Here is a 24,534-nt window from a genome sequence, read left to right as displayed (position 1 = left end):
TTGTCTAGCTCAGTAGTGTCGACACTGACTGGCAGTCGCTCTCCAAGGTTTTAGGCGTTTTTTTCCTCCAGTCCTCCTTGGAGTAGATCCATATCTCTGGACTCCTCCACCTGCCCTGAGTGCGCGTGCGACGGCTACTTTCATTCCCTGCCAAATGCTTTCCACTGCAGGGAGAGAACCGACACGCAAGCAGGGATCCAAAGGGGCCGTGCAGTAGCGCAGGGGTGGGCAACGCGTGGCCCTCCAGATATTTTGGCCTGCAACTTCCAGCCAACGGGGTGGGGTGAGGGGAGCTGTAGGGCCCCAAATCGTCCGCTCCCGCAGTGCAACGCCGTCCCTCCCCCGCTCAGCCCTGTCGCAGAGGCAACGTGCTCCCAGCTTCTGCCCAGACGATCATTTCCCAACCAGGCTGCATCATTTAGGGAATTTAATTCCCCGCCGTACACACAAATTAGTGCCTGCCCTAAGAAGTTATCACAATATTTGACTTATGCAGACGGCTGCAAATCCCGTCATTCAATTAGCCAAACAGGGGCTCTGCTGAAGGGGTCAGGCTGCAACAGACGACTCAGATTAAAAGCATTAAAAAAGAAGAAGCAGTCACTAATCAAGTCTGTTTCCAGGGAAGGCCCCTGGTGGGGAAAAAATGTTCAAGAAACAAATGATCACAATTACCTTGAAAACGCTTCATCCAGCCCGTCATCCATTGGCTTTTGTTATAAAGAAAGGGGGGGGGGGAGGGAGGAAAAAAAACCAAACTGAAATTAAAGTCATCCAGCTAGCATACAAGAGTTAAAATGCAGGGGGGTGTTGCATTTTATTTGCAATTGCTTTTTTTTAAAAAAAAGGGGGGGGGACCAGCCTTGAAAATAAGCTCGAAAAAACTTACTAGCCTGCAAAATGTTTTCCTAGCCCGCTAAGTGGCTAGCAGCATCCATTTCCGTGCCAGGAAGGTGAATCCCCTCCTATCCGTGGCTAGTAGTCATGATACTTTGGGTATCAGAAGCAGCAGCATAGAGTTCACAACCCAATAAACCCTGGTTCTCTTTCTGGGTTGTTGGTCAACAAACCATGGACTGCTTGTGGGGATGGGTTCAGACACAACTATAAGCCGGATTTCAACACGCCACACCATGGCTTAGCATTTTGTGTGAACCAGGCCATGAACTACAGGTCAAGTTCAAGGCTTGGTTGAAATGAACAATTCCTATTCCACTTCAACCAGAAATGAAGAATGACTTTCAGAATCAGGCTCAATAGCTCAGGGGTGGCAGTTGCTAGACCTGGATCTACTGGTAGGTCTCTGAATGATTTGCCACAGATCTGCGAGGATTTCTGACATCCAGTTTGTTTAACGGCAGCAGAAATAAATTGACTTTGCGTCTCTCCTAAATTATACTGCTGAAATGGAGGAAGCTTATAATATCCATGAATGGCTTTGTTGGTGGAAAAGGACTGTGAGCACCATTCAGTTCTAGCACTCCCCGCAAAATTCCTGGGCTCAGAATTCTTTCAAGTTCAAGTCTTCTACACCATATGGGGGTGGGGTGGGGAACCCAAGGTAGATCCTGCAAGCCTGAAGTCTGCCTACCCCTGGCAGTGGCTGATGATGGTCTCGCTAAGTGTGGTCCGTTATCGCTTGCACATTTGCGGAGATGGCAGGATGTTCTTGCTACGCTTACCCAAGCAATGTTGTTGTTTTCTGATGAATGTGGCCTGAAGATGCTGCCGTCTAAGTGCATGGAGTTGGCGTTTGCGGTCAGAGGAGTCTTGGCAACGTTCTCCAGGTCTAGCAGGTTCCCAGTGGTGACCGCTATGCGCAGACAAGAATGCAAAAGGGGGAAATTAGGGATGATGAAGTATAGCAGAGGAAAGCACCATCAGAACACCTGAAGCTGCCTTATGCTGGGTCAGGACACTGATCCATCTACACCAGCGTTATTGATACAAACTTTCCAGCGTTCCAGGCAGGATTCTTTCCTAGCCCTACCTGAAGAAGTCGAGAATTAAACACGGGACTTCCTGCATGCAAAAGATGTAATCTATCACTGTGCTACGCCATTCCCCCCCCCCCCCGATGGCCATGCTGGCTGAGAATGATGGGGGATGTAGTCCAACATCACTGGAGAGCATCAGGTTGAGGAAGGCTGGTTTAGAGGATGCAGAGCAGAGGCCCATCTTGGTTGGACAAAGCAAAATCCCTAATCCCTAAGAATGAAGCTAGGGGCCCACAATTCCACTTGCCAAGTTGCCAGCAGGGAGAAAGCGGAAGAACGTCACTTGAGGGCAGACACAAGGGCTGTACGGATCCGTTCCGTCTGTGTTTCACAGATTGTCAGGTGCCTTTCATTCCATCATTATTGACAGAATCAGGTTTCCCCAATTTACCAAATTTGCGCAAATTCGCACTTGTGCAAATCTCCCCAGATGCGTTTTCATACTTTAGCTTCTTGGGGAAATGCACATTTTCGGTTGGAGTTTATTTATTTTTAATTTTATGTATTTTTTCACTACTCAATTTGCACAACATTCTGGAAAGAAACAAAACAAAACAAAGAAAAACCGGTCTGCAAGTCTGTGGAATCCGTGCGACCCAGGAAAAGCCGGTCCGCTGCGGAATCTGCAGTTCGGATTTATAGCAATCCGAAGTCATTTGATCCCATCGCAGAGTTCTCCGACATCCCTTAGCTGACCAAAGTATTAATACCGGCTTTGGATGTCATTTTTTAATGGATACTTTAGCGTTGCTATGGCTTACGGCCAGCGAATAAAATTATTTATTTACAAATTTTGCATACTGTGCCATATCCCAAACAGATTCTGGAGTGGTGAACATAAGAATTAAAACAGTATACAACAACAGAATGCCAATAAAACCCTTGGCTGTCAGTCAAGGAATGCTTCCTGGAATAATGCTGTTTTCAGGAGGCGCTGGAAGCAACCCAGTGTTGCCTGACTGATCTCTGGGGCAGGGGGGCACCAGGCTGAAGGCTCTTCTGGAACTCCTCCTCTTGCCCTATGACTTCGTCCACATCCCCAAAAGCATGGGCCTGGAACCTGAACTACGTCCATCAGCTGCAAGGGGTCAGAAGAGTCTGCCATAACTCATAACCCCCCCCCAGCCTGTCCCTCACATAGCCCTAACAAGTAACAAGGTTGTTGGATTTCAATTGTTGTAAGCTGCTTTGAGAGCCAATTATACCGTAGTTGGAAAGCGAGACGTGAATGATGTAACGAAGCAAAACCACAGACAACCAATAGATTAGCTCCACCTGGGGGTGGGTGGGAAGAGAAGACTACCCCACGCAGCGGGTGAACTCCACCCCATGGACAACTTTTATTACGACGCTTTAAAGCAACATGGTACAAGTCCACACCACTCAGTCTGTGATCTATGCTGAATTTCTAAAGAAAGGTGCTGGGTGAGGCCTGCTTGGCTGCTGGACTTTCTTAAGCTGCTCATCCAATATATGTCTGTGTACTGAAGGAGACAGACAGACTGTGTTTTGTCAGCGGGGAGAGGGGAAAAGGCTCTAGGCACATAATCAGGCTAATTGTTACTTCACATATTCCAGGATGCAGCAGTGTGATTAAAACCACAGCCCAGCGGACTGTGCCACTATATTTATTGACTTCTCCTTCCAGCCACCAAACATCGTCGCCCACTGCAAGGGAGCGATAATGGAGCCTTCCGTACCAGGGGGTTGTTGAACATCTTTCAGCTTATGGGACATATTCAATTTTGGAGATGATCTCGGGGGGCACATTCCAGTAATGGGCGGGGCTGAAGGCAAAATGGGGCGGGGCCGAAGGCAAAGGGGGGTACAGCCAAAAAAAACCTCCGCTCATCTACCATATTTTAACTTAAAGCTCTTACTGTCAGTAACTAGAGTTGTCGCGAGCATCCAGCTGGGTCCGGGAGGCTGACAGATTACCCTCCGCAGACCCAGTTGGGTACTCTTGGCATGAGCGCAGACCCACCCATAAGCACTCGCAAGGCCCCACGACCACGCGGCAGGCGCCATTAAGGCAGTGGGGGAAAGCGTGCAATTTCTGGAGCATTTACCCTTGCGTTAACAGGGCTTTTATGTCCGCCACTGACGCACCAGGGCGAATGGCACGATTTCTGGAGGCTCCAGAAATTGTGCACAGCCCCTGCTGCATTAAAGGCGGCCGCCGTTAAAGCAGCAGGGGAAGTGTGCAAGTTTAGCAGCCGGGACGGGTGGTTGCTGGGCCAAGCTGAGCCTCAGAAGAGGCTTGTGCGGCTCGGGAAGTGCGGGGGGGGGGGGGAGGCAGACAGTGGCAGCAAAGGGTGCGTGTCTGCCGAGGCAATTCCACCCACCCCTCTCAGTAGCGAACCCTTAGGAAAAACATCCCCGCCGTTTAGAACGAGAAAAAAACAGCACAAAAGCTTGGAAACCTCCGAACGGTCGGTGATTGAGGACCTGGGACCGCAGGCGGACTGCATCTGGCCCACGGACTTGGGGAATTGCACCTCTGCGTTATACTCCATGCCCTGAGACCGGCACAATCCCGCATCCCAGTCTGCACTGGTTTAATTTAAGATGGTGACTTTTTTTTTTCATTGAATGAAAATTCCTACATGTCCTTTTAAGAAAACACTTCTTTTTTTTCATTCAAATCTCAATAAGCCCTATTTGTCTTTCTTTCTTTTTCGAATAAGCATACATTTGAATTGTAGAAATCCTTGGCGCTGGAAGGAAGCTGGGGGATTCCGGAGACAGGTTTGCGGCACGTTGATTTATTCAGATGATCTTTGGCAAGGCAAGGCCGCCGTATCAGCTGGCAGGTTTTGGGTGCTGCTAAGGGTGCAGAGTAGAAGTGCAGACCTCACCCATCGTGGGCACGATCCACTGGAAAATTCTTCTGTGTAGGTCTCATTGAAATGAATGAACAATGTGGAAGAGCATCTCCCATTCATTTCAATGGGGCTTTCACAGGAGAACTTCCCAGGGGATCACGTCCCACGTTACTTTGCATCTGCGTGTGATGGGGAGAGTGGATTTGGATTCACCACCTTAGGCTCCATGGGGGGAAAAGCAGAAGGTTTTGTAGACAAACTTTCCTCCCATGTATGCAAACAGATATGGCGTTAATTTGTAATCTGTTGATCATCCTTTTTGCTGGAGAACCGCGCAGTATTTTGGTACTCAGCTTAGGAACATGGCGTGTCTCCCATATGTAAAAAATTATGGATGTGGTATTTCTAGGACACAGGAATGTCAACATCCAACATGCACAATCAGTTGGTAGATAATTATTGCCCAGACAGAGGAAATGCTAAAAAACAATGTCTAGTGCTGATACAACCTGGATTTAACACACTATGACTATATTTTGTGTGTTTTGTTTGAAGTTTGTGTTTTATCTGCTGTATATTTTGGTGTGGTTGTGCAATTTTGTATCATTGTAAGCTACCTGGAGTAATGCATATGCATCTCTCTCTCTCTCTCTCTCTCTCTCTCACACACACACACACACACACAAGACTTTGTCATATTTAGCAGAGACCCATTGAAATTAATGGGACTGAAGTTAGTCATGATTAACTACATGTCATAACTAACTTAAATCCCATTGATTTCAAGGGGTGTACTCCAAGTATGAGTAGGTCTGGGTCCAAAGTATTATTTACAATCCCACCCCACAAAATACTGGTGACTACAAGCCTTACAAAACAATCCTATATGTGTTCACTTGGCAACCAGGGAGAGGGCCTTTTCAGTGGTAGCCCCCCAATTATGGAATGATCTCCCCAACGAGGCTTGCCTGGCACCAACACGGTTATCTCTTCAGCGCCAGGCTAAGACTTTTCTCTTCTCCCAGGCAGTTAACAACATATGCTGAGTTTTTTAACTAACCCAAGAATAGTTGTTTTAAATGATATTGCTGTCTTTATGCTTTTACATTTTTGTATATTTGCTTTTAACTTTTGTAAACTGCCCAGAGAGCTTCAGCTATGGGGCGGTATATAAATGTAATAAATAAACAAATAAATAAGTCCCACTGAAGTTACTCCCAAATATGTTATTTATAACATTTTAATCCTGCCCAAGAGCTCAACACATGGTGCTCCCCTGACCCCATTTTATCCACACACCAAGCCAGTGAATTAGACTAGGTGGACAGAAAGTGAAATCATGGCCGAGGGAAAATTTGAACTCAGGTCCCCCGAGTTCTAGTTGGACACTCCTAGCTACTATATCACACTGGCTCTCATACATGTGGAAAGGGTAGTGTGATCAATTTTTGTGAACCGCCCAGACAGCTTCGGCTATTGGGCGGTATAAAAATGTAATAAATAAATAAATAAAGCCTTTGATGACAAGTCAGCATGGGAAAACATTAATCGGCTGAGTTAAGGGTTTATTTTTGTAAAGCTACTTTGAGTATGGTGTGTTTGGTGTGTTACTGTAATAGGGAATAAAAAAGAAAATACTGAAGTGGTAAATTCCTCTAATGGTTAGAGTCTAACAAGTGGTAGATTGCAATTATTAAGATACCACTTCTTTACGTTTAGGGACACTGAAACAGACCTACTGAGTCAGAGCCAGAGATGCCGGGGATTGAACCTGAGGCCTTTTGCGTTCAAAGCATGCAGAGGAGCTACAGGCTTTGTTCCAGTACCTCCAGCAGAAGCCCTGGAAACATCCACCTCTGTTTTATCCATCTACCCATTTTTGTAAAAGCCCCACAAGAATTTCAGATTCCAAAACAGTTTCCCTCTATCAGCAACATTCCAGCTGATGGCCATGCTGACTGGGGATGATGGGAGTTGCAATCCAAGTCAGCTGGAGGCCATCGGGTTGGGGAAAGCTGTGCTAAAATATCAGATAATGCCAAAACGGAAGTCAGTGTTAAGGATTCTGACCGCAGAACGCGATCCAGTCGTACATCACCAACCATTCTGTCGATTTATATCTGTGCTACCCTGCGATGCGTTTTAGGACAGAGTGGCTGTTAAGAGAGGACTTCTTTCCTATCCAACATACACACAGATCAATACAACGCAGCCAGTTTGGGTGGCAGGCCCAGTGACAGATGGCTTCCCGGGTGTCACTTTGCAGTATCTCACCGGCCGGGCTGGGAAGAAGACAGGCGGCCCTCTTTGCTCCACCTCCGTAGCCCCTATCAGCACCGCCATCCCTAGTTCATTTAAGGCTATTTGCACCAGACCAGCTTTAAGAGATAGCCTTTGCCACGAGACAATTGCAAAGGAGGATATAGCTTAAAAACAATACCCGGAAGGCATGACCCCATTTTGCAAGCTGCACAATCCAGGCTGTTAAGCGTTTTAATGGGTCCCTCCGAGCGGTTTTCAGAAAGCTGCTTGCAGGAACGTGGAGGGCTGCCCTCCCCTTCCCTTCCTCCCACCGTGAGAAATAAGAGGCACATAAGATTCATGATCAAGGAGCCACAGAGGTCAAAAGGGCTGTTAAGTCCCTGATGGATTTCAATCAGGGGTCAAAGCCATCTGTAGACGCAATGTGCACCTGAATCTCAGCATCTCCGGGAGGGAGGGAGGGAGGCAGGCAGTGAGAGAGGCAGGCAGGCAGGCAGGGATTCTAGTTATTTGAGACCACAGGTAACCAAGAGAGCCAACTCCTTCCCTGTTTTGTTTCTGTGGAGTTGTGGGGGGTGGGGTTTAAGTAGGAGTTCCTTAGTGGGATTTGTACCCAAACAGACAACATCAGACATGCACAAAACATCCTTCTTTCTACTGCCAACGTCCAAGGCAAGAGTGCCGTTCCTTACGGAGCCAGTACTTAAGGACAGCAGTCTGGGAGGGGCAAACCAGCCACGCCTCCTTTGATATTCCTTCAGGTTCTCCAAATTCCTCCCCCAGCCGTAGTTGCAGGCCCAGTTGGTGCAGTTCGACAAAGTTTCCCTTCAACCGCAATTCTTTCCTCGATCACTTACATCCTTTCGGGGAGGCTGAGCTATCGGAGCTTGGGCTGCTGACGCTCTCTCCTTCCAAGATGGCCTTCTCTCGCTTTTCTTTCTCTAGGATGCGAAAACAAAAACGGACAGACACAAGAGCCAGTCTGGATCAGACCACAGTCCATCTAGTCCAGGCTTCGGTTCAAAGCGCGGCCAAACAGCTGCTCACAGGACAACCACAAGCAGGGCATGAGTGCAACAGCACCCTCCACCCTATTATTATTATTATTATTATTATTATTATTAATAATAATAATAATAATAATAATAATAATAATAATATCCCACCTTTTTCCCAGTACTGGGACTCAAGGCGATTTACAAGATTAAAACATGTAAAATACATATAAATATAAATTAACAAAAGTTAAAATAGAATTAAACCTACAGTAAAATTAAAAACATGTTAAAAAATTTAAAAACTGTAACAGGTTAAAAGGGGAGGGGAATCCAATACATTAACACAGGTCCAGTGTAGTTCCAGAAGCCCGCTGAAACAAAAATGGTTTGGCCCACCTCCAAAAGTGTAGCACAGAGGGAGCCAGCGTAGCTTCCCTGGGAAGGGAGTTCCAGAGCCTTGGAGCAGCCACCGAGAAGGCCCTCTCCCGCGTACCCATCCCATGCCTGGGATGTTGGTGGGACTGAGAGAAAGGCCTCCCCAGAAGATCTCAGAGCATGGGCAGGCTCATATGGGAGAATGCGGTCTTTCAGATAACCTGGACCCGAGCCGTAGAGGGCTTTATAGGTGATAACCAGCACTTTGAATTGTGCCCGGAAACAGACCGGAAGCCAGTGAAGCTGTTTTAACCCATGTTCCCCAGAGACTGGGGGCACCTAGGCTTACTGCCCCTGATACTGGAGTTCACATAGAGACATCAGGACTAGCGGCCATTGATTGCCTTCTCCAGCAGGAATTTATCCAACCCCCTTTTAAAGCCATCCAAATTGGTGGCCATCACAACATCTTTTGTTACTGAATTCCAGAGTTTAACTCTGCGCTGGGTGAAGAAGTCCTTCCTGTTTTCCATCCTGAATCTCCCACCTATCAGCTTTGTGGGATAATGGCCCCACTGGGTTCTAAGATTATGAGAGAGGGACAAAGAGCACTTTAGCTCATTTGCTTGTGGCAAACTTTTTAATGTCTGTTTTAGCTAACAACCCGCAATGCTGCTTCCGGATCTTACAACGTCCTACACAGTCCCACAGAGCAGAGATGGAGAACGTGTGGGCCTCCAGACGTTGTTGGATTGCAACTCACATCATCCTCACTGTTGGCTATGCTGCCTAGGACTGATGGGGGTTGTAGTCCAACAACATCTGCAGTGCCATACGTTCCCCCTCCCTACCATATAAAAACACACACACAGTGATATTTGAGGTAAGATTGCTACCACAAGCATATTTAGCAAGACGTCCAGAGGTACAGGACCTTGCTCCAAGCTTGAGGGGGACCCTCAGCATAACCCCCTCTGCACTGGTGCCCCTCCCATGGCTGGTCTTCTGACTGGCACCAGGCAGCCGCCATTTTCATTCCCCATAATGCCTCTGTCATAGCATAGCAGGATGTCATTAACATTTCGCACAATGCCCCAGAGCGACACTACGTTGAGGGCATTGTGGGAAATTAAAAAGGCAGCCAAGTGGCCATTCAGCGCTGAGAATCAATGCAGGAAAGTCATCAGTTCGTAGCTTGGGTGTTTTCCTAGAACCATCTCTGTCCCTTGAGGCTTAGGTGGCCTCGGTGGCACAGAGTGCATTCTACCAACTTCAGTTGGTGGCCCAGCTATGCCCCTATCTGGACAAGGATAACCTAGCTTCACTTGTCCATGCTCTGGTAACCTCCAAATTAGATTGCTGCAACGTGCCCTATGTGGGGCTGCCTTGAAAGATGGTTCGGAAGCTGCAGCTTGTGCAAAATGCAGCGGCCAGAGTGATAACAGAGACCAGAAGGTTCGAGCATATAAGACCCACTCTGGCCTGCTTGCATTGGCTGCCTGCATGTTTCCGAGTCCAATTCAAGGTGCTGGTTTTAACCCCTAAAGCCTTACACGACTTGGGACCACAATACCTGACGGAACACCTCTCCTGACATGAACCTACCCGTACACTACGCTCAACATCTAAGCTCCTCCTCTGAAGATAACATTGTTATCTTTTCGGCGCCAGGTCAAGACTTTTCTCTTCTCCCAGGCAGTTAACAACATATGCTGAGTTTTTTTTTTTAACTGACCCCAGGATAGTTGTTTTAAATGGATATTGTTGGTTTTATGCTTTTGATGGTTTTAAATTTTTGTATATTTGTTTTTAATGTTCACTGTTTTCAACCTTTGTAAACTGCCCAGAGCGCTTTGGCGATGGGGCGGTATATAAATGTAATAAATAAATAAAACAAATCAGTAGGGTCCTCACAAGGATGCCAGCATGGCCATACTGGGCCTGAACAAGAGGAGCAACCACCTGGCCTCCCACCATGAAAAACAACGACAGTGGCCTTTGATTGTAAGAGCACACATGCCCTTTCCTGAATAGAGAACGACGTCACAGAGCAAACTGTAATATATGGTCCACAGTTGGAAGTGAGGGGACATTTGGAAATGAGGGAAACTGTCCTAGGCACCAGCACAAAATGGCTGCCATGGGAGGTGTGGCAAAGAACAAGTCCATGTACATTGATGGTGCTATATAAATAAATAATAATAATAATAAGTCACCTGCCCAAAAGACGGAATACAAGGAAGACGTCACCTGCCCAATACACCAAACAACTCTTCTGAATCTACAGTTTTCAGCACCAACAGAATCCTACTTCACAGCAATCCTCACTTCCACTAAGAAAATATATTAATTTTAAAAAATAAGTGGGAGGGGATAGAATCATAGAATAGTAGAGTTGGAAGGGGCCTATAAGGCCATTGAGTCCAACCCCCTGCTCAATGCAAGAATCCACCTTAAAGCCTGACAGATGGCTGTCCAGCTGCCTCTTGAAGGCCTCTAATGTGGGAGAGCCCACGAACTCCCTAAGTCATTGGTTCCATTGTGGTACTGCTCTAACAGTCAGGAAGTTTTTCCTGATGTCCAGCCAGAATCTGGCTTCCTGTAACTTGAGCCCATTATTCCGTGTCCTGCACTCTGAGATGAACAAGAAGAGATCCTGGCCCTCCTCTGTGCGACAACCTTTCAAGTGCTTGAAGAGTCTCCCTCCAGTCTTCTCTTCTCAAGGCTAAACATGCCCAGTTAGGCAAGTTAGTGGGGACCAAGAAAGATGTCCAAGGGCACTTTGGTGCCTGTGGGACTACACTGCCTATTCAGGGTATTCTTTTATTAGCACCTATCAAAATTCCACAAAAATGTGCAGGCTTTTGAGTTCACCAGAACTCTTCATCAACTCAACCAGTTTGTGGAATTTTGATTGGCCCTAATGAAGATACTGCCCCATCTTGGATTTATTTCCCCCCTCATGCACCAGCATAGCTATCTTTGTTGTTTTTAATGTAAAATATGAAGCATCCCAAAGACAGTGGACTGGAATCTACTACCTTATGTTCTTCATGTTGCATCTCGACTGCCTTATGCCAAGGGCGTGAGCCACAACACTGCTTTTTAAAATATTTTTCACCTGCCTTTCAGAAACAGAAAACAGGCCTCCCTGTGGCGGCTAAACAGCATTTAAAATACAAACTACAACACAGTTACAATAAATTAAAAACCAATCCATCCCCACGTGCCAGATGCTGGCGACTGCTCAGCCACCAAAAAGCACGCTGAGTCAGGGAAAGTGCCATGTTGTAAAAAAAATTCTGGCAGAAGAGGTTCCATCTGGGACGTGTCTGTATGAGGCCTGGATTTCCTGGGACATACAGGGATCAGGTACCACTTTTAGCCTACCTCAAGAACGGAGGCGTGGGAGGGAAAGCCCAGGAGCAGGGGAAGGATTCCCAGGCAAATCTCTCTCTCTCTCTCTCTAATCAACCTTTCACCACTGCCAATTGCTGAACATGTGCAGCAAACAGAGAGGGCCTTTCATATTGGCATCACCCCAAGACTTGGAAAGACCATCCAATCAAGCTTACCGTCTGTCTGGAAAGCTGCCGAACTGCCTGCAGCTGCAATAAGCGGGCCACCGCCGACAAAAAGACAGATGGACTCACACTGTCAACATACCCTCTGTTGGCACCACGCAGTTGGCCATGCCGAGGAGGCCTGGCCTAAAGCATTTTCTCAATGGAGGGAGCGTGTGTGTGTGTGTGAAGATGGAGGAAGCACTGTAGGAAGCACCTTACTCCTTCCGGGGTATCCGAAGATCATGCCAGGCAACTGCCCATGTGCTTTCTTTGGAGAGAGGGGATAGGGAAATTATCTCCCATTGTGCAGTGTGGCTCAGAGGCCAAGCATGGTTTGGCACAAAGAAGGGAAAATCCCTACATAGAATCATAGAATAGTAGAGTTGGAAGGGGCCTATAAGGCCATCGAGTCCAACCCCCTGCTCAATGAAGGAATCCACCTTAAAGTATGCCAGACAGATGGTTGTCCAGCTGCCTCTTGAAGGCCTCTAGTGTGGGAGAGCCCACAACCTCCCTAGGTAACTGGTTCCTTTATCATACTTCTCTAACAGTCAGGACGTTTTGCCTGATGTCCAGCTGGAATCTGGCTTCCTTTAACTTGAGCCCATTATCCCGTGTCCTGCACTCTGGGAGGATCGAGAAGAGATCCTGGCCCTCCTCTGTGTGACAACCTTTCAAGTATTTGAAGAGTGCTCTCATGTCTCCCCTCAATCTTCTCCTCTCCAGGCTAAACATGCCCAGTTGTTTCAGTCTCTCTTCATAGGGCTTTGTTTCCAGACCCCTGATCATCCTCGTTGCCCTCCTCTGAACCCGCTCCAGCTTCTCTGCATCCTTCTTGAAGTGTGGTGCCCAGAACTGGACGCAACACTCAAGATGAGGCCTAATCAGGGCCGAATAGAGGGGAACCAGTGCCTCGCACCATTTGGAAGCTATGCGTCTATTAATGCAGTCCAAAATAGCATTTGCTTTTTTTGCAGCCACATCACACTGTTGGCTCACATTCAGCTTGTGATCTACAATTCCAAGATCCTTCTCATTTGTAGTCTTGCTGAGCCAAATATCCCCCATCTTGTAACTGTTCATTTGGTTTCTTTTTCCCAGGTATAGAACTTGGCATTTATCCCTATTGAATTTCATTCTGTTGTTTTCAGCCCAGCACTCCAGCCTATCTCCCATTAAAATAGGGGTGGACGATTTGTGGCCCCTCCAGATATTCTGGCCTACAACTTCCATCAGCTCCAGGCCTTTTTCATGCACGACACACAGAACCCCCATATGCTGCAGTCCAGCATTTTGGCGCTCTGTGGCCACTAAAGATGCCATATTTTTTCCCCATTAATCTCTTCTTCTTCTTTTTAATCTGAGGACACGGCAGGGGGCCACACACTTTCGCATCTACTCACGCTGTCAACAAAACGAAATCCTGAGCTTTAAACACTCACAAAATGTTTAACGGGGAGAAGGGGGCAGGTGAACAGGTTGGCTGGAGGAGTTGCAGGGCGTTCAGTCACAAAGCCACTCCACAGCTCGCTGTCAGAATTATGAGGGTCCCACGGTTAGATGAGCAAAGCAATCAGAATTTCATTCCCTGAACCTTCCATTAAATATATAAATAAATAAACAAACAAACTATTTTACTTCCAGGGAGAAAAAAGAAGAAGATAAAAACCAAGAAGGGAAGGCAAAACACCCCTCGCATTACCTGGATATATACAGAGAAGGGAGCGAGAAAGGAACAGGCGGATTTCATGCACTCACCTTCCTTGGACGCCTGCCAAAATTCAAATGCTACCTTGAACGCCTGAGCAACCGTGAGGGTGACGGCTTGAGCCTAGGAAAAAAAAAAGAGAGGAAGATACAACAGCGATTATGGCAGCACGTTAATAGACAGTTCCTCGTGTAGATTTAAATCATTCGGCGGTTCCGCTCAGCTGAGAGATGTTAAACCAGGCACACGTTCCTCATTTTACAGCGCTACAAGTCCCAGACCGTTCAAGACTTAATTCAGTATTGATGCTGGCAGCCTTGGCTACAGATACAGAGAGAGAGGCAGTTACAGCACTCCCTGGGTGAACTCACACCATTCCCCGGAGAGGCTGATCTGCAATTACTTTTGGGGGCCGGGGCGGGGTTGACAGCCATATTGAATAAGCCCATAATTCAGCGATCATCTGAAGGCCAGCAAGGAGGAAATACATCACCGCAAAAAGAGGACAAAGGACAACATAAATTTGCATGTAATAATTTATACATATAGATGCAAGTTTAGAAATACTTATTTGAATTTAAATAGAAATACAGTCCGTCTCGCCAGGTGACCAGTGTGACTGTCTGTTCAGGGCTCATCAACACCTAGAGCCCTTTCGAGAGGGGGTGTTGGAAAAGTGCCCTCTCTGAGGCAGCGTTGCTACGGCAGTTGCCAACGAAATGTTGCAAAATGTCTATGAGAAGCCATTCTTTGGATAAGCAAAATCAAGTAAATGTTCTCTTAAGGAACATTCAGTACCTATCTCTCTGTATTGATGCTTGCCAAAAGAATATGCCATGTATTGGGACTTTTCAGCTAGAAATTTCCTGTTTAGATGGTGTCTACGTATTAGACACCAGTGAAGATAGTGTATAAAACCTAGCTACCTCCCTTGCGAGGTAGGCACATGCTTTGGAGCAATTAGCTCCTTGTGTCTCTTTATTCTGCAGAATAAATGTTGTTTGAGCCCTACTTCATCTCCTCTGCTCCTTGTGTGCTGAATTGGACTTGGTACACCAGGGAACGAGCTAATTTTGCAACAGGGGGAGGGATAAACGCGAAGTTTTCTGATTCAGCGATCGTCCCTCACGGGGCACACGCCAGCGAGTTTGCCCACAATTTAAGAAGAGCTGTTAGGGGGGGGATTTTTTTTTACGACCCCTAACTCTTGCGTAAGAGCAGAGTTGCGATCGTGCGCGAAGATACTTTTTTAAAAACACACACACACACACTCAACACTGAAAGATTCTGAGATGCATCCAGAACGTGTCGACCACGTTCTCCCCCCTCACTCCCGATACCCATGGGTTCGCTCCGCACAGCTGGTTGCCTGTTTGCTGAGCCCTGCTACTCGCGAGGAACAGCAACAGCTTCGTGAGGGGAGGGCACACCAGCCGCACACCTCGGGGGGGTTTGCAATAGAGAAGAAAAGACTGGGACAAAAGCGGTCAACGAGATCCTGGGAAAACTGAGGGATCATCCTTAGATCGTCGTGGGATCAGCTGTGCGTCATGTGAGACAGTAGGGAGGACCTTGATACTATTCTGGTGTGTATTAGGCCTGTCTGCTGGCCAGGTGCTAACTGTGGATGGACAACCGTTCTAATGGTTCTTTTATCTTTAAAATGGACGGACAGGACAACTGCCTAGGGAAAATGTTGTAAAGGAGGGGAAAGGGGCAAAAATGGGCTCCATCACTCCTTCTGCCCTGTTAGCAGCAGCCCGGCAAGGCATAAGACGGTTTGGAAGCTGCAGCTTGTACAAAATGCAGTGGCCACATTGATAACCGGAACCAGAAGGCTGAAGCATATAAGACCGACTCTGGCCTGCTTGCGTTGGCTGCCTGTATGTTTCCGAACCCAATTCAAGGTGCTGGTTTTAACCTATGAAGCCTTACACGGCTTGGAACCACAATACCTGACGGAACGCCTCTCCTGACATGAATATACCCAGTCACTATGTTCAACATCTAAGGTCCTCCTCCGGGTGCCTACTCCGAGGGAAGCTTGGAGGATGGCAACAAGGGAGAGGGCCTTTTCAGTGGTGGCCCCTCAATTATGGAATGATCTCCCCAACGAGGTTTGCCTGGTGCCAACATTGTTACCTTTTAGGCGCCAGGTCAAGACTTTTCTCTTTTCCCAGGCATTTAACAGCATATGTTTTTAACTGACTTCAGAATAGTTGTTTTTAAATGGATATTGTCTGTTTTTGTTTGTATTTTATGCTTTTGATGGTTTTAAATTTTGTATATTTCTTCTTAATGTTCACTGTTTTAAACTTTTGTAAACTGGCCAGAGAGCTTTGGCTATGGGGCGGTATATACAGATAATAATAATAATAATAATAATAATAATAATAATAATAATAATCCTGGAAGTCCCCAAGCAGTCAGAAATCTGATAATGGATGGCATCCCTTGTTTATTTTCCTTTTTGTCTATGTTTGCATACACACACAGAGAGATATTGCTTGTATAAATGTTTTCTATTTTTGGAATTGTGAATATTAATATTTTCAAAAATACAAAATTAAGACTTAAACAGCTAGGGGTTTGCTCTCCTCAATAAAGCATTGTGTTTCTTCCATGACTCTTTAGACCAGCTTATGCATTTTAAATGTTTTCATTAACTGATCTATAGGTTAAATTAACATAATTAAAACTATAAACAACCGGTTTCATTGCTCTTATGCCTTAACTAATATGCTGCACACTAGGGTCCCCCTGCAGCATTATGCTGCATCCTCTCCCACAGCAAGGTGTTGGCATCAAAAGCCAAGGCCAGCCCGATCAATGGAGCATGGACAGGGAGAGGACAGCAATAAACTCTCTCCTTTGTCATGAAGTCACTAAGTGGCCCTGCTCAGCTCCCACGCTCTTCACCACTACGACAGCAGTGGGCTGAGTGCATTTTTTCAGGGTCTACTGTTTGTTTTTCTTTTCACTGCAGTCTGCTGGATCCATGGCTTTATGAAAGCAAACGAATACTCAAGATCTCTAACAGTTATGACTAACATGCAATAATTTATTTCTGTATTTTCCCCCACCCCACCCCACCGATCAATAAGTTCAGAATTCAATAAATTTTGGCATGCGACTCTGTCTTGTCTTACTTATTAGCTCAAGATTTTCGTACGAAAATCTCAACTGAACTATTTTTTAATCCTTACCTAATCTGTAGTTTTTTTTGTTGTTTATTTGTTCAGTCGTTTCCGACTCTTCGTGACTTCATGGACCAGCCCACGCCAGAGCTTTCTGTCGGCTGTCGCCACCCCCAGCTTCCCCAAGGTCAAGTCTGTCACCTCCAGAGCCTCCTTAAAAATTCCCCTATTTCTGGTCCAATAACCTAGCTTTTGCCTGTCCTGACTGGAATCCCCCATCTTGGCATGGGTCCTGTCTACCAGGAGGAAATAGGGCATCTTCAGACTGAAAGAACTGGGCATGTTTAGCCTTGAAAAGATAAGATTGAGGGGAGACATGATAGCACTCTTCAAATACTTGAAAGGTTGTCACACAGAGGAGGGCCAGGATCTCTTCTCGATCCTCCCAGAGTGCAGGACACGGAATAATGGGCTGAAGTTACAGGAAGCCAGATTCCGGCTGGACATCAGGAAAAATTTCCTGACTGTTAGAGCAGTATGACAATGAAACCAATGAACTAGGGAGGTCCTGGGCTCTTCTACACTAGAGGCATTTGAGAGGCAACTGGATAACCAACTGTCAGGGATGCTTTAAGGTGGATTCCTGCATTGAGCAGAGGGTTGGACTCGATGGCCTTGTAGGCCCCTTCCAGCTCAATTATTCTATGAAATGTTGGAAGGTGTGTATATGTGGCGGGGGGGAAACACTAAGGGTTGTATCCAATGTTAATTCTACTTGAAGTAGATCCATTGAAATGAATGGGGGTTAAGTTAGACTAATATTGAATACAACCCATACTATGAGAACTATAATTCCCCCAAGACAGGAGTTCTCTTTAAGAAAGGTACATATTTCTTTAAGAAATACACACACAGAGCTTTTGTCTTAAGTTCAGGGAAACTGCTAGCCTACAAAAAAGACAAATAAGTGGGTTCTAGGACAAATTAAGCCAGAACTCTCAACAGGAGCGAAGATGTTGAAACTGAGGCTATCCTTCTTTGGACATATAATGAGAAGAAACGACTTATTAGACAAGACAATAATGCTGGGGAAAACAGAAGGGAGAAGGAAAAGAGAAAGACCAAACCGGAGATGGATGGACTCCGTAAAGGAAGATACATATATGAAGGGCATCGCTAGATGGGGCGATATCCCGGGGATTTGCCCTGGGATCGTCCCTGTGCGTCCACATGACACACAGGGCATCCCAGAAGCAGGGAGGGATGATCCCTCCCTTTCCCCGGGATACCACCCTGCCCTTTTTTTGCATTTTTTCCACAGTCTCGGGATGATCCCGAGACCGCGGAACATGTGGCCGGGTGTTGCAGTATGTCCCGGCTCCTCGCGAGTAACCGGATGCAGGCTGGGTGGGGTGGGGGGAGTGGGGATTTTTTTAAAAAATAAAAACACTCACAAATTGCAGTCGAGCGCTCGTGCACTCTGTCTCCTTTAAAAAAACAAAAGAAAATGGCAGCCGCAATGTCATGCACCGTGTGTAAATGAGGGCGACGATCTCACGATTATAAAACCGCAAGATCGTCGCCCTCTGTCCCCCTGGTCTAGCCATGGCCATAGTTACAAGAACTGAATAGGGTGGTTTACAACAGATGTGAATGGAGGTCGCTGGTTCATCGGGTCACCATAAGTTGAAGCTGACTTGAAGACACATAACTAGCCTACCAAAATATTCAGTTGCCCCTTCACAGGTATGGTGTTCAGTTGGACCTCACCAATAGCCTGGAATTGCCTTCTCCCTTACCATTTGCAACGCTACCTGCCTGGCTGGCTGCAGGCGAATTTGCCTTGCCCGAGGGGAGCAGCTCGGACCCAGCCTGCATCCGTGCCAATTGGACATGAAAGAGAAGGCGATCGCGTTTGAAAATCTGAGCCATTTGCATCTTTGGTGGAAGAGCAAAACACTCTTCTTCTTTATTTTATGACGGGTAAAAAACAAAACAAAAAACCCGCTCTCCTTAAATATGGTAATTAAGTATGAAACTCTGCACAGCTGTTTACAATTTCAGCTGTCACATTCAAATCAAGTTTAATAGACCCAGATACTGGTGTGAATTGCCCAGACGCTAAAAATATAGACTAATTATATGACAGAGACGGGAAATCTAGACGTATATTCAGGGTCTGCGCCCCCAAGATATTAGAGCATCCTCTTCCCATATTGCTGTAATGTCAGATTAGCATTCACACATTTGTCGGGGGGGGGGGGGGGAGATGAGAGAGAGAGAGAGAGAGAGAGAGAGAGAGAGAGAGAGGACTTTCTGTAACAAAAAGCTTCAAGGACATTTGGAAAATGAGACTGAGGTGAGAAGCACTGATTCAGAGGATTTTCTTCATGAGGTAAATGCGGTGGTAGCCGGCGAGGGGACATTTTAGGAAAGGATCAGGAAGTGAGATGCTACTGTGTAACCTTGTCCCCTGCCTTCAAACGTTCCCCTCATAATGTTTTCAATCCTTTTTCTCCATCGGGCGAAGTAGTTCTGGCTGTGGGGCAGACGGAGAGGCGGCGAAGGGGGCAGGCGCTTGCAGCGGACAACTAGCAGCAGGGCTGGCCCAAAACTTTTTGCTGCCTGAGGTACAGAACAAGATGGCGCCCCCTCTCATTCCGCATACAAAAGCCAACCGGAGTGGCAGGTGAATCTGTCTTCATCGTTGACATTGGGACAGCCTCCTCCACTGCACCTGGAGACACCAAGTTGACTAACTTAGGGGGTGGCAGAGCAGGTCTCATGGCACACAGGTTTCTCCTCCAACACACCTTGCTGCCATCTCTCAAAATCTGCTGCCTGAGGCAACTGTTTCACACGGTCTAATGGCAGGGCCGGCCCTGACTGCCGTGTCCGAAAAGGGTTAAGCACCTCTCCTTCCCACCGACTCTCACCTGAGAAGTTCCTCCTCCTGCACTCTCTCAGCACATGTGGGTTTGGGAACCCGCCTTTGTTGACGCTGTAGAAGATCCTTTCAAGGTATTCGAACCTCGTGTAACCTCTACCCACAAGGAGGGGGAGTGGGGACATGTGTGATAGCTCCACTCCCATTTCTGCCATCAGTCCAGTCACTCCCCACATGTACAGGGCAATTGCCAACAGCCAAGAACCTCCTCCAATCTATGCAAGCTCTTCATGGGATTTCGAACCCTGGAAAATCAGGGTTCCAAACGTGTGAAGAGCTTCCATGGATAGTGGAGGATCTCTGGGACAGGCAGTTTCTCTCTGCACCAGTGGAGGCTGCTGACTCTGACATCAGTGGGGTGGTGAATCCGCTGTGAGTTTCAGTCAGAACTCTAAAGGAGCTATCCAGACCACAGGCTTAATGTCACATATAGTTGGGTCGTAGGTCTTGACTCCGAACTCCTTTGAAACTCACAGGTTCCAATTTCTGAAGGTCTGAACCTCACATTCCGCCATCCCCCCCAGTTCGGGAAACGCCTCCCCCTCCTACCCTACAAGTAGTAATTCCACCCCCTCTACACACAGCCCTACTGAGCCCAGTGTCACGTAGCCTTATTCTTTAGCAGCTTTCAAACTAACAAAGGAAGTAAGGGCAGACATTATTCCATGACAGACAGCAAGCCCACCACTACCAATCTTGGGTTCATTCTGGGGAAGCATTCGGAATCCACACAAATTGATAGTGGAACTTCCCACACAGGTCAAGTGTGCAAGTTACGGAAGTTCCCAGAATCCTCTGCAATGTACAAAAGTTCCACTCCATGGCAGATGTAGAAAGTTGTCCAACATGTCTCGATATTTTGGTTAATTCAACTTCTCATTGCCTTAATGGACTTCTGGGTGAGCAGAATTGGAGGGCTATCAAAATCTGGAAGGTTTAGAGTGGTCAGGTGTTCTTTTCTTTTCTAGAGAGAAACAAATGTGTACACCTGTTCCACAACCAACACTGTTCCAGTAACGTCCAGAGCAGTAGAGGCTGGTGGCTCTGATGTCAGTAGGGCAGTGACTGAAACCTGGAGCAGCATCAGAACCACCAGCCTCCACTGCTCTCTACACATGGAAGACAAGGAGGACGCGATGAAGGGAGGTGGAGTAAGCGTGTTCACCACTACGCCCCGTCTTCACATGTAGAAGTTGCATGCGCTTTCAGCGCTAGAGTACACTAAGTCAGCTTGGTGATGCAACAGTGATCTGGGAACTGGAAGCTGAGAGATTTAAGTTTCTAATATGTTAAAATTAGTTGGTTAATCTCTCTATTGTCTCTGCATATGGGTGAAAACAATACTTTGAAGCAGGAAGCATACTTTCTTTGTTTTTAGATACTACACACATGTTGTCGCAGGTACTTTCTTAGAAGAGGTGTTCCCTGTTATGGGCTGGAAATGAGAGAATCCTTCTTTTAAGATGAGACTTGCAATCTCTGGGTTTATAAGCAATTATATTAAAAAATGTGTGTGTGTGTGTTTTAAAAAAACTTTTAATGGATTAAGTGTTTTTAAAATCAAATAACTCAACCCTACTTTCCATTTCATGTACATCTATGTTTGCTTTTAAAGTGTACACTGAAAACACCAACGGGTGCAGGAAAATATAGGCATCAGCCAGCTACACTAGTCAGAAAGCAGAGACTGAGCAGCACTAATTCAGTCAGGCAGCGTTTTCCACAAAAGGCCCCTCTGAAATAACCAGTGTTCTTACTGACTGCCAGAACCCAAGCAATGATGGAGCCAGAGGGACTTCCAGGAGGGTACCACAACCAAAAAGACCCTGTCTGGTATGCCCAGCTGCCACACTTCAGACAGGAGAGAAACTCAGAGCAGGGCCTCAGATGTCACTCTGAGTGTTGTGGCGGGTATATATGGGAAGAAGCAGTTCTTTAAGATCGCCTGGCCTCAAAGTTTTTTAAATTTTACCCCAGTTTACTTTAGTTTATTTATATGCTGCTTTTCCACAGTACACTATGCCCAGAAGCGGCTTGCAATAAGCATAAAATAAGTATCAAAATACAGCATCCCACTCGAAAACACTGCAATTAACAATTTATTACAAAACAGAGTTTCTGAAATTATCAATCACCGGCCATTTGCTTCCTAGCTCACTTTCACAGCCATATGGGCTAGAAACTTAATAAAACAAAAAGATTTTTCCCCCAGTGCTTTATTTTTCCCTTAGAATATTTTCCTTTTCATAAATTTACTAGTATCAGTGAGAGGATGCCAAATACAATATCAGGCAGGCTTGGCAGCTTCAAAGTTGTAATTAATGCTTTTTAGGTGATTAGCCCTAGCAAAAAATGTAAGAAAATATATATATATATATATATATATATATATATATATATATATCAGTGGGAAATGGAACTAATAAGTAGTGACAGCAAAACTGAAGGTGACCCAGCAGCTTTAGTGGAAGAGAGCTGAACTCTGTTGAAATAGATGAGTGGTTGTCAGCATATCATGTACAGCTCTTTGGGTTGGTGTAAGTAATTAGTGTGTCAACAGTTTTCAGTACCTTTGGTTTTCCCCCCTTATATTTAAACAGGTTAAGGATGCAACTCCATGCATGCTTAGACAGAAATGCCTTCCATTTCCTAGCATTCAACAGCCAGGTATGCTAATGAGTTTACATTTTTACAAGTATTCCATAATGCAACGTTTAAATCACATTAAGGCTCAGTTCAGACAACACGTTTCTCAATCGTGGTTTTAGAACTCCATGGTGGAGTTTCTACACTACCCTTGAGAAATGGGTTGTCTGGCGGGAAAACACCCCCATGCTGAATATCCACCCTGTGCAGAAGAGAGTTCCTGCACAACCATTGTGTTGCGTGTTGTGTGGAGGGCTCCATGGAGTTTTCCATTGTGTTGAGTTGACTTTTCCTACTGGCTACAGAGTTCCCAGGCAAGAGCGGTGAAAGGAGGGAGAGCCGCTCTAGGAGAGTTGCTGGGATTGTTTTTCGCAACAATGGCTGATGGGATACCATCGGGAGGACCGGGGGAGGAGAGAGGGCGGAGGAACTGTCAATCAAATGTCGCGATGGATTTTACTCAATTGCACGGTAGCCCACAGTCACACAACGGTGGAGTTAGAACATGTTGTGTGGGGAGCACCTCCTTAAAACACAACCGTTGAGTGGAGTTTTCATATTGCATAACTGAGCCTAAGCGTGCTTAATTTTTCTCTTCTCAAATATTTCAGGTCAAACACCTGTGGTGTACTGGGTCAAAAATTTAATGTGGGATCCTCTTTTGGCTTACTAAATTAGCAATGTGTGCTAAACTAGGTTACCCTTCTTGGATATTATTATTATTATTATTATTATTATTATTATTATTATTATTATTATTATTTCAATTTATATCCCACCTATATACAGCATACCCTAGGCAGCTTACAAAGTTAAAACAATTTAAACAAGATAAAACAATCAATAAAACAATACCATAGCATAGCAGCATAAAAATGTTGAAAACAATTTAATAAGATAAAACTATCAATAAAACTATTCAGCATCAAAATAATAACCATCAGTAATAAGACTCAAAATGGGAAGGCCCTGCTGGAATAACAGAGACTTTAATACCTGCTAAAACACATTCAAAGAATTCAGCAGGCTCATTGCAACCAGCAGCTCATTCTACAGCTGAAGGGAATGTTCCGATGCAAACTCAAAATGTTCCCATGCAAATGACCCTCTTCAAATCATCAATGCCACTTTTTTTGGGGGGGGGGGAACCCCACCCCCATCACTGGCCACGCCTGGCTCAACCTGCACCCCGGACGCTTCGCACGAACCACGGCGCCTCCGTCTTATACTGACCATTTTCCGTTTGCCGCAGAGGAAAGCGTGGCACTCCAGGTTCTCATTATGTTGGCTCTGGGCGATGTATGCAAACACCTTGTCATGGACTTTATCTGCCGTGCAATAGGATATCCTGCAAACATGAGCAAAAACTGCACATGAAAGACGCCTATTATTATTATTATTATTATTATTATTATTATTATTATTATTATTATTATTATTACAAGAGCCATGCTGGTTCAGACTAAGGTTCCATCACGTCCAGCATTCTGTTCACCCAGTAGACCATCAGCTGCTCCAATGAAAAGTTTACAAGTAGGACGTTAGTATAAAAACACATTCCTGCACGTGTTCCTCAGGAACTGGTATATATAGACGTACTGCCTCTGATACTGGACGTAAGAACATAAGAACAGCCATACTGGATCAGACCAAAGGTCCATCTCGTCTAGCATTCTGTTCACACAGTGGACAACCAAGCAGGACATGAATACAACAGCATTCTCCCGTCCATGTTCCCCAGCACCTGCTACAACTGGAAGTACCATAGAGCCATTGACTATATCATTAGTAATTATTGATAGCCTTATCTTCTGAGAAGAAGAAAAAGACGGGACATCTGACTGCATGCACCTAGCCCTTTCTTTCCCCAATATGGCCGGTTCGGGGTGGGGGTGGGGGTGGGGGCGGAAAATGAAGCAAACCACATAACTACACGTTTTCTTAGTTCACATACAAAGCGTGGCTTCTGAAATTATCTGTCACTGGCCGTTTGCTTCCTAGCTAAACTTTACAGCCACATGGGCTTGAAATATAATAAAACAAACCCTGGCAAGATGCCAAACTCTACAACAT

At 46.0% G+C, this 24,534-nt stretch overlaps 1 protein-coding gene across 2 annotated transcripts in view; it reads right to left on the bottom strand.

Moving 5' to 3' along the window:
* The window catches only part of LDLRAP1 (low density lipoprotein receptor adaptor protein 1), a 169,665-nt gene that overhangs the window by 96,801 nt on the left and 48,330 nt on the right, over positions 1-24,534 (bottom strand). For both annotated transcript variants that reach the window (XR_010026085.1, XM_063140327.1), the window contains exons 4-8: positions 23,695-23,809; positions 13,782-13,854; positions 7,942-8,025; positions 1,683-1,813; positions 676-710 (exon numbers count right to left, since the gene is read on the bottom strand). Coding sequence is in view for 1 of the 2 variants with exons in the window: in XM_063140327.1 (XP_062996397.1) it covers positions 676-710; positions 1,683-1,813; positions 7,942-8,025; positions 13,782-13,854; positions 23,695-23,809 (438 nt within the window). In the remaining variant the exon portion in view is untranslated. The remainder of the gene's footprint in view (positions 1-675; positions 711-1,682; positions 1,814-7,941; positions 8,026-13,781; positions 13,855-23,694; positions 23,810-24,534) is intronic.

The sequence above is a fragment of the Elgaria multicarinata genome, chromosome 13 (genome assembly GCF_023053635.1).
Source record: "Elgaria multicarinata webbii isolate HBS135686 ecotype San Diego chromosome 13, rElgMul1.1.pri, whole genome shotgun sequence".
Lineage (NCBI taxonomy): Eukaryota > Metazoa > Chordata > Lepidosauria > Squamata > Anguidae > Elgaria > Elgaria multicarinata.
The sequence above is the reverse complement of the archived record's forward strand: the minus strand, read 5'-3'. Positions and strand labels throughout refer to the sequence as shown.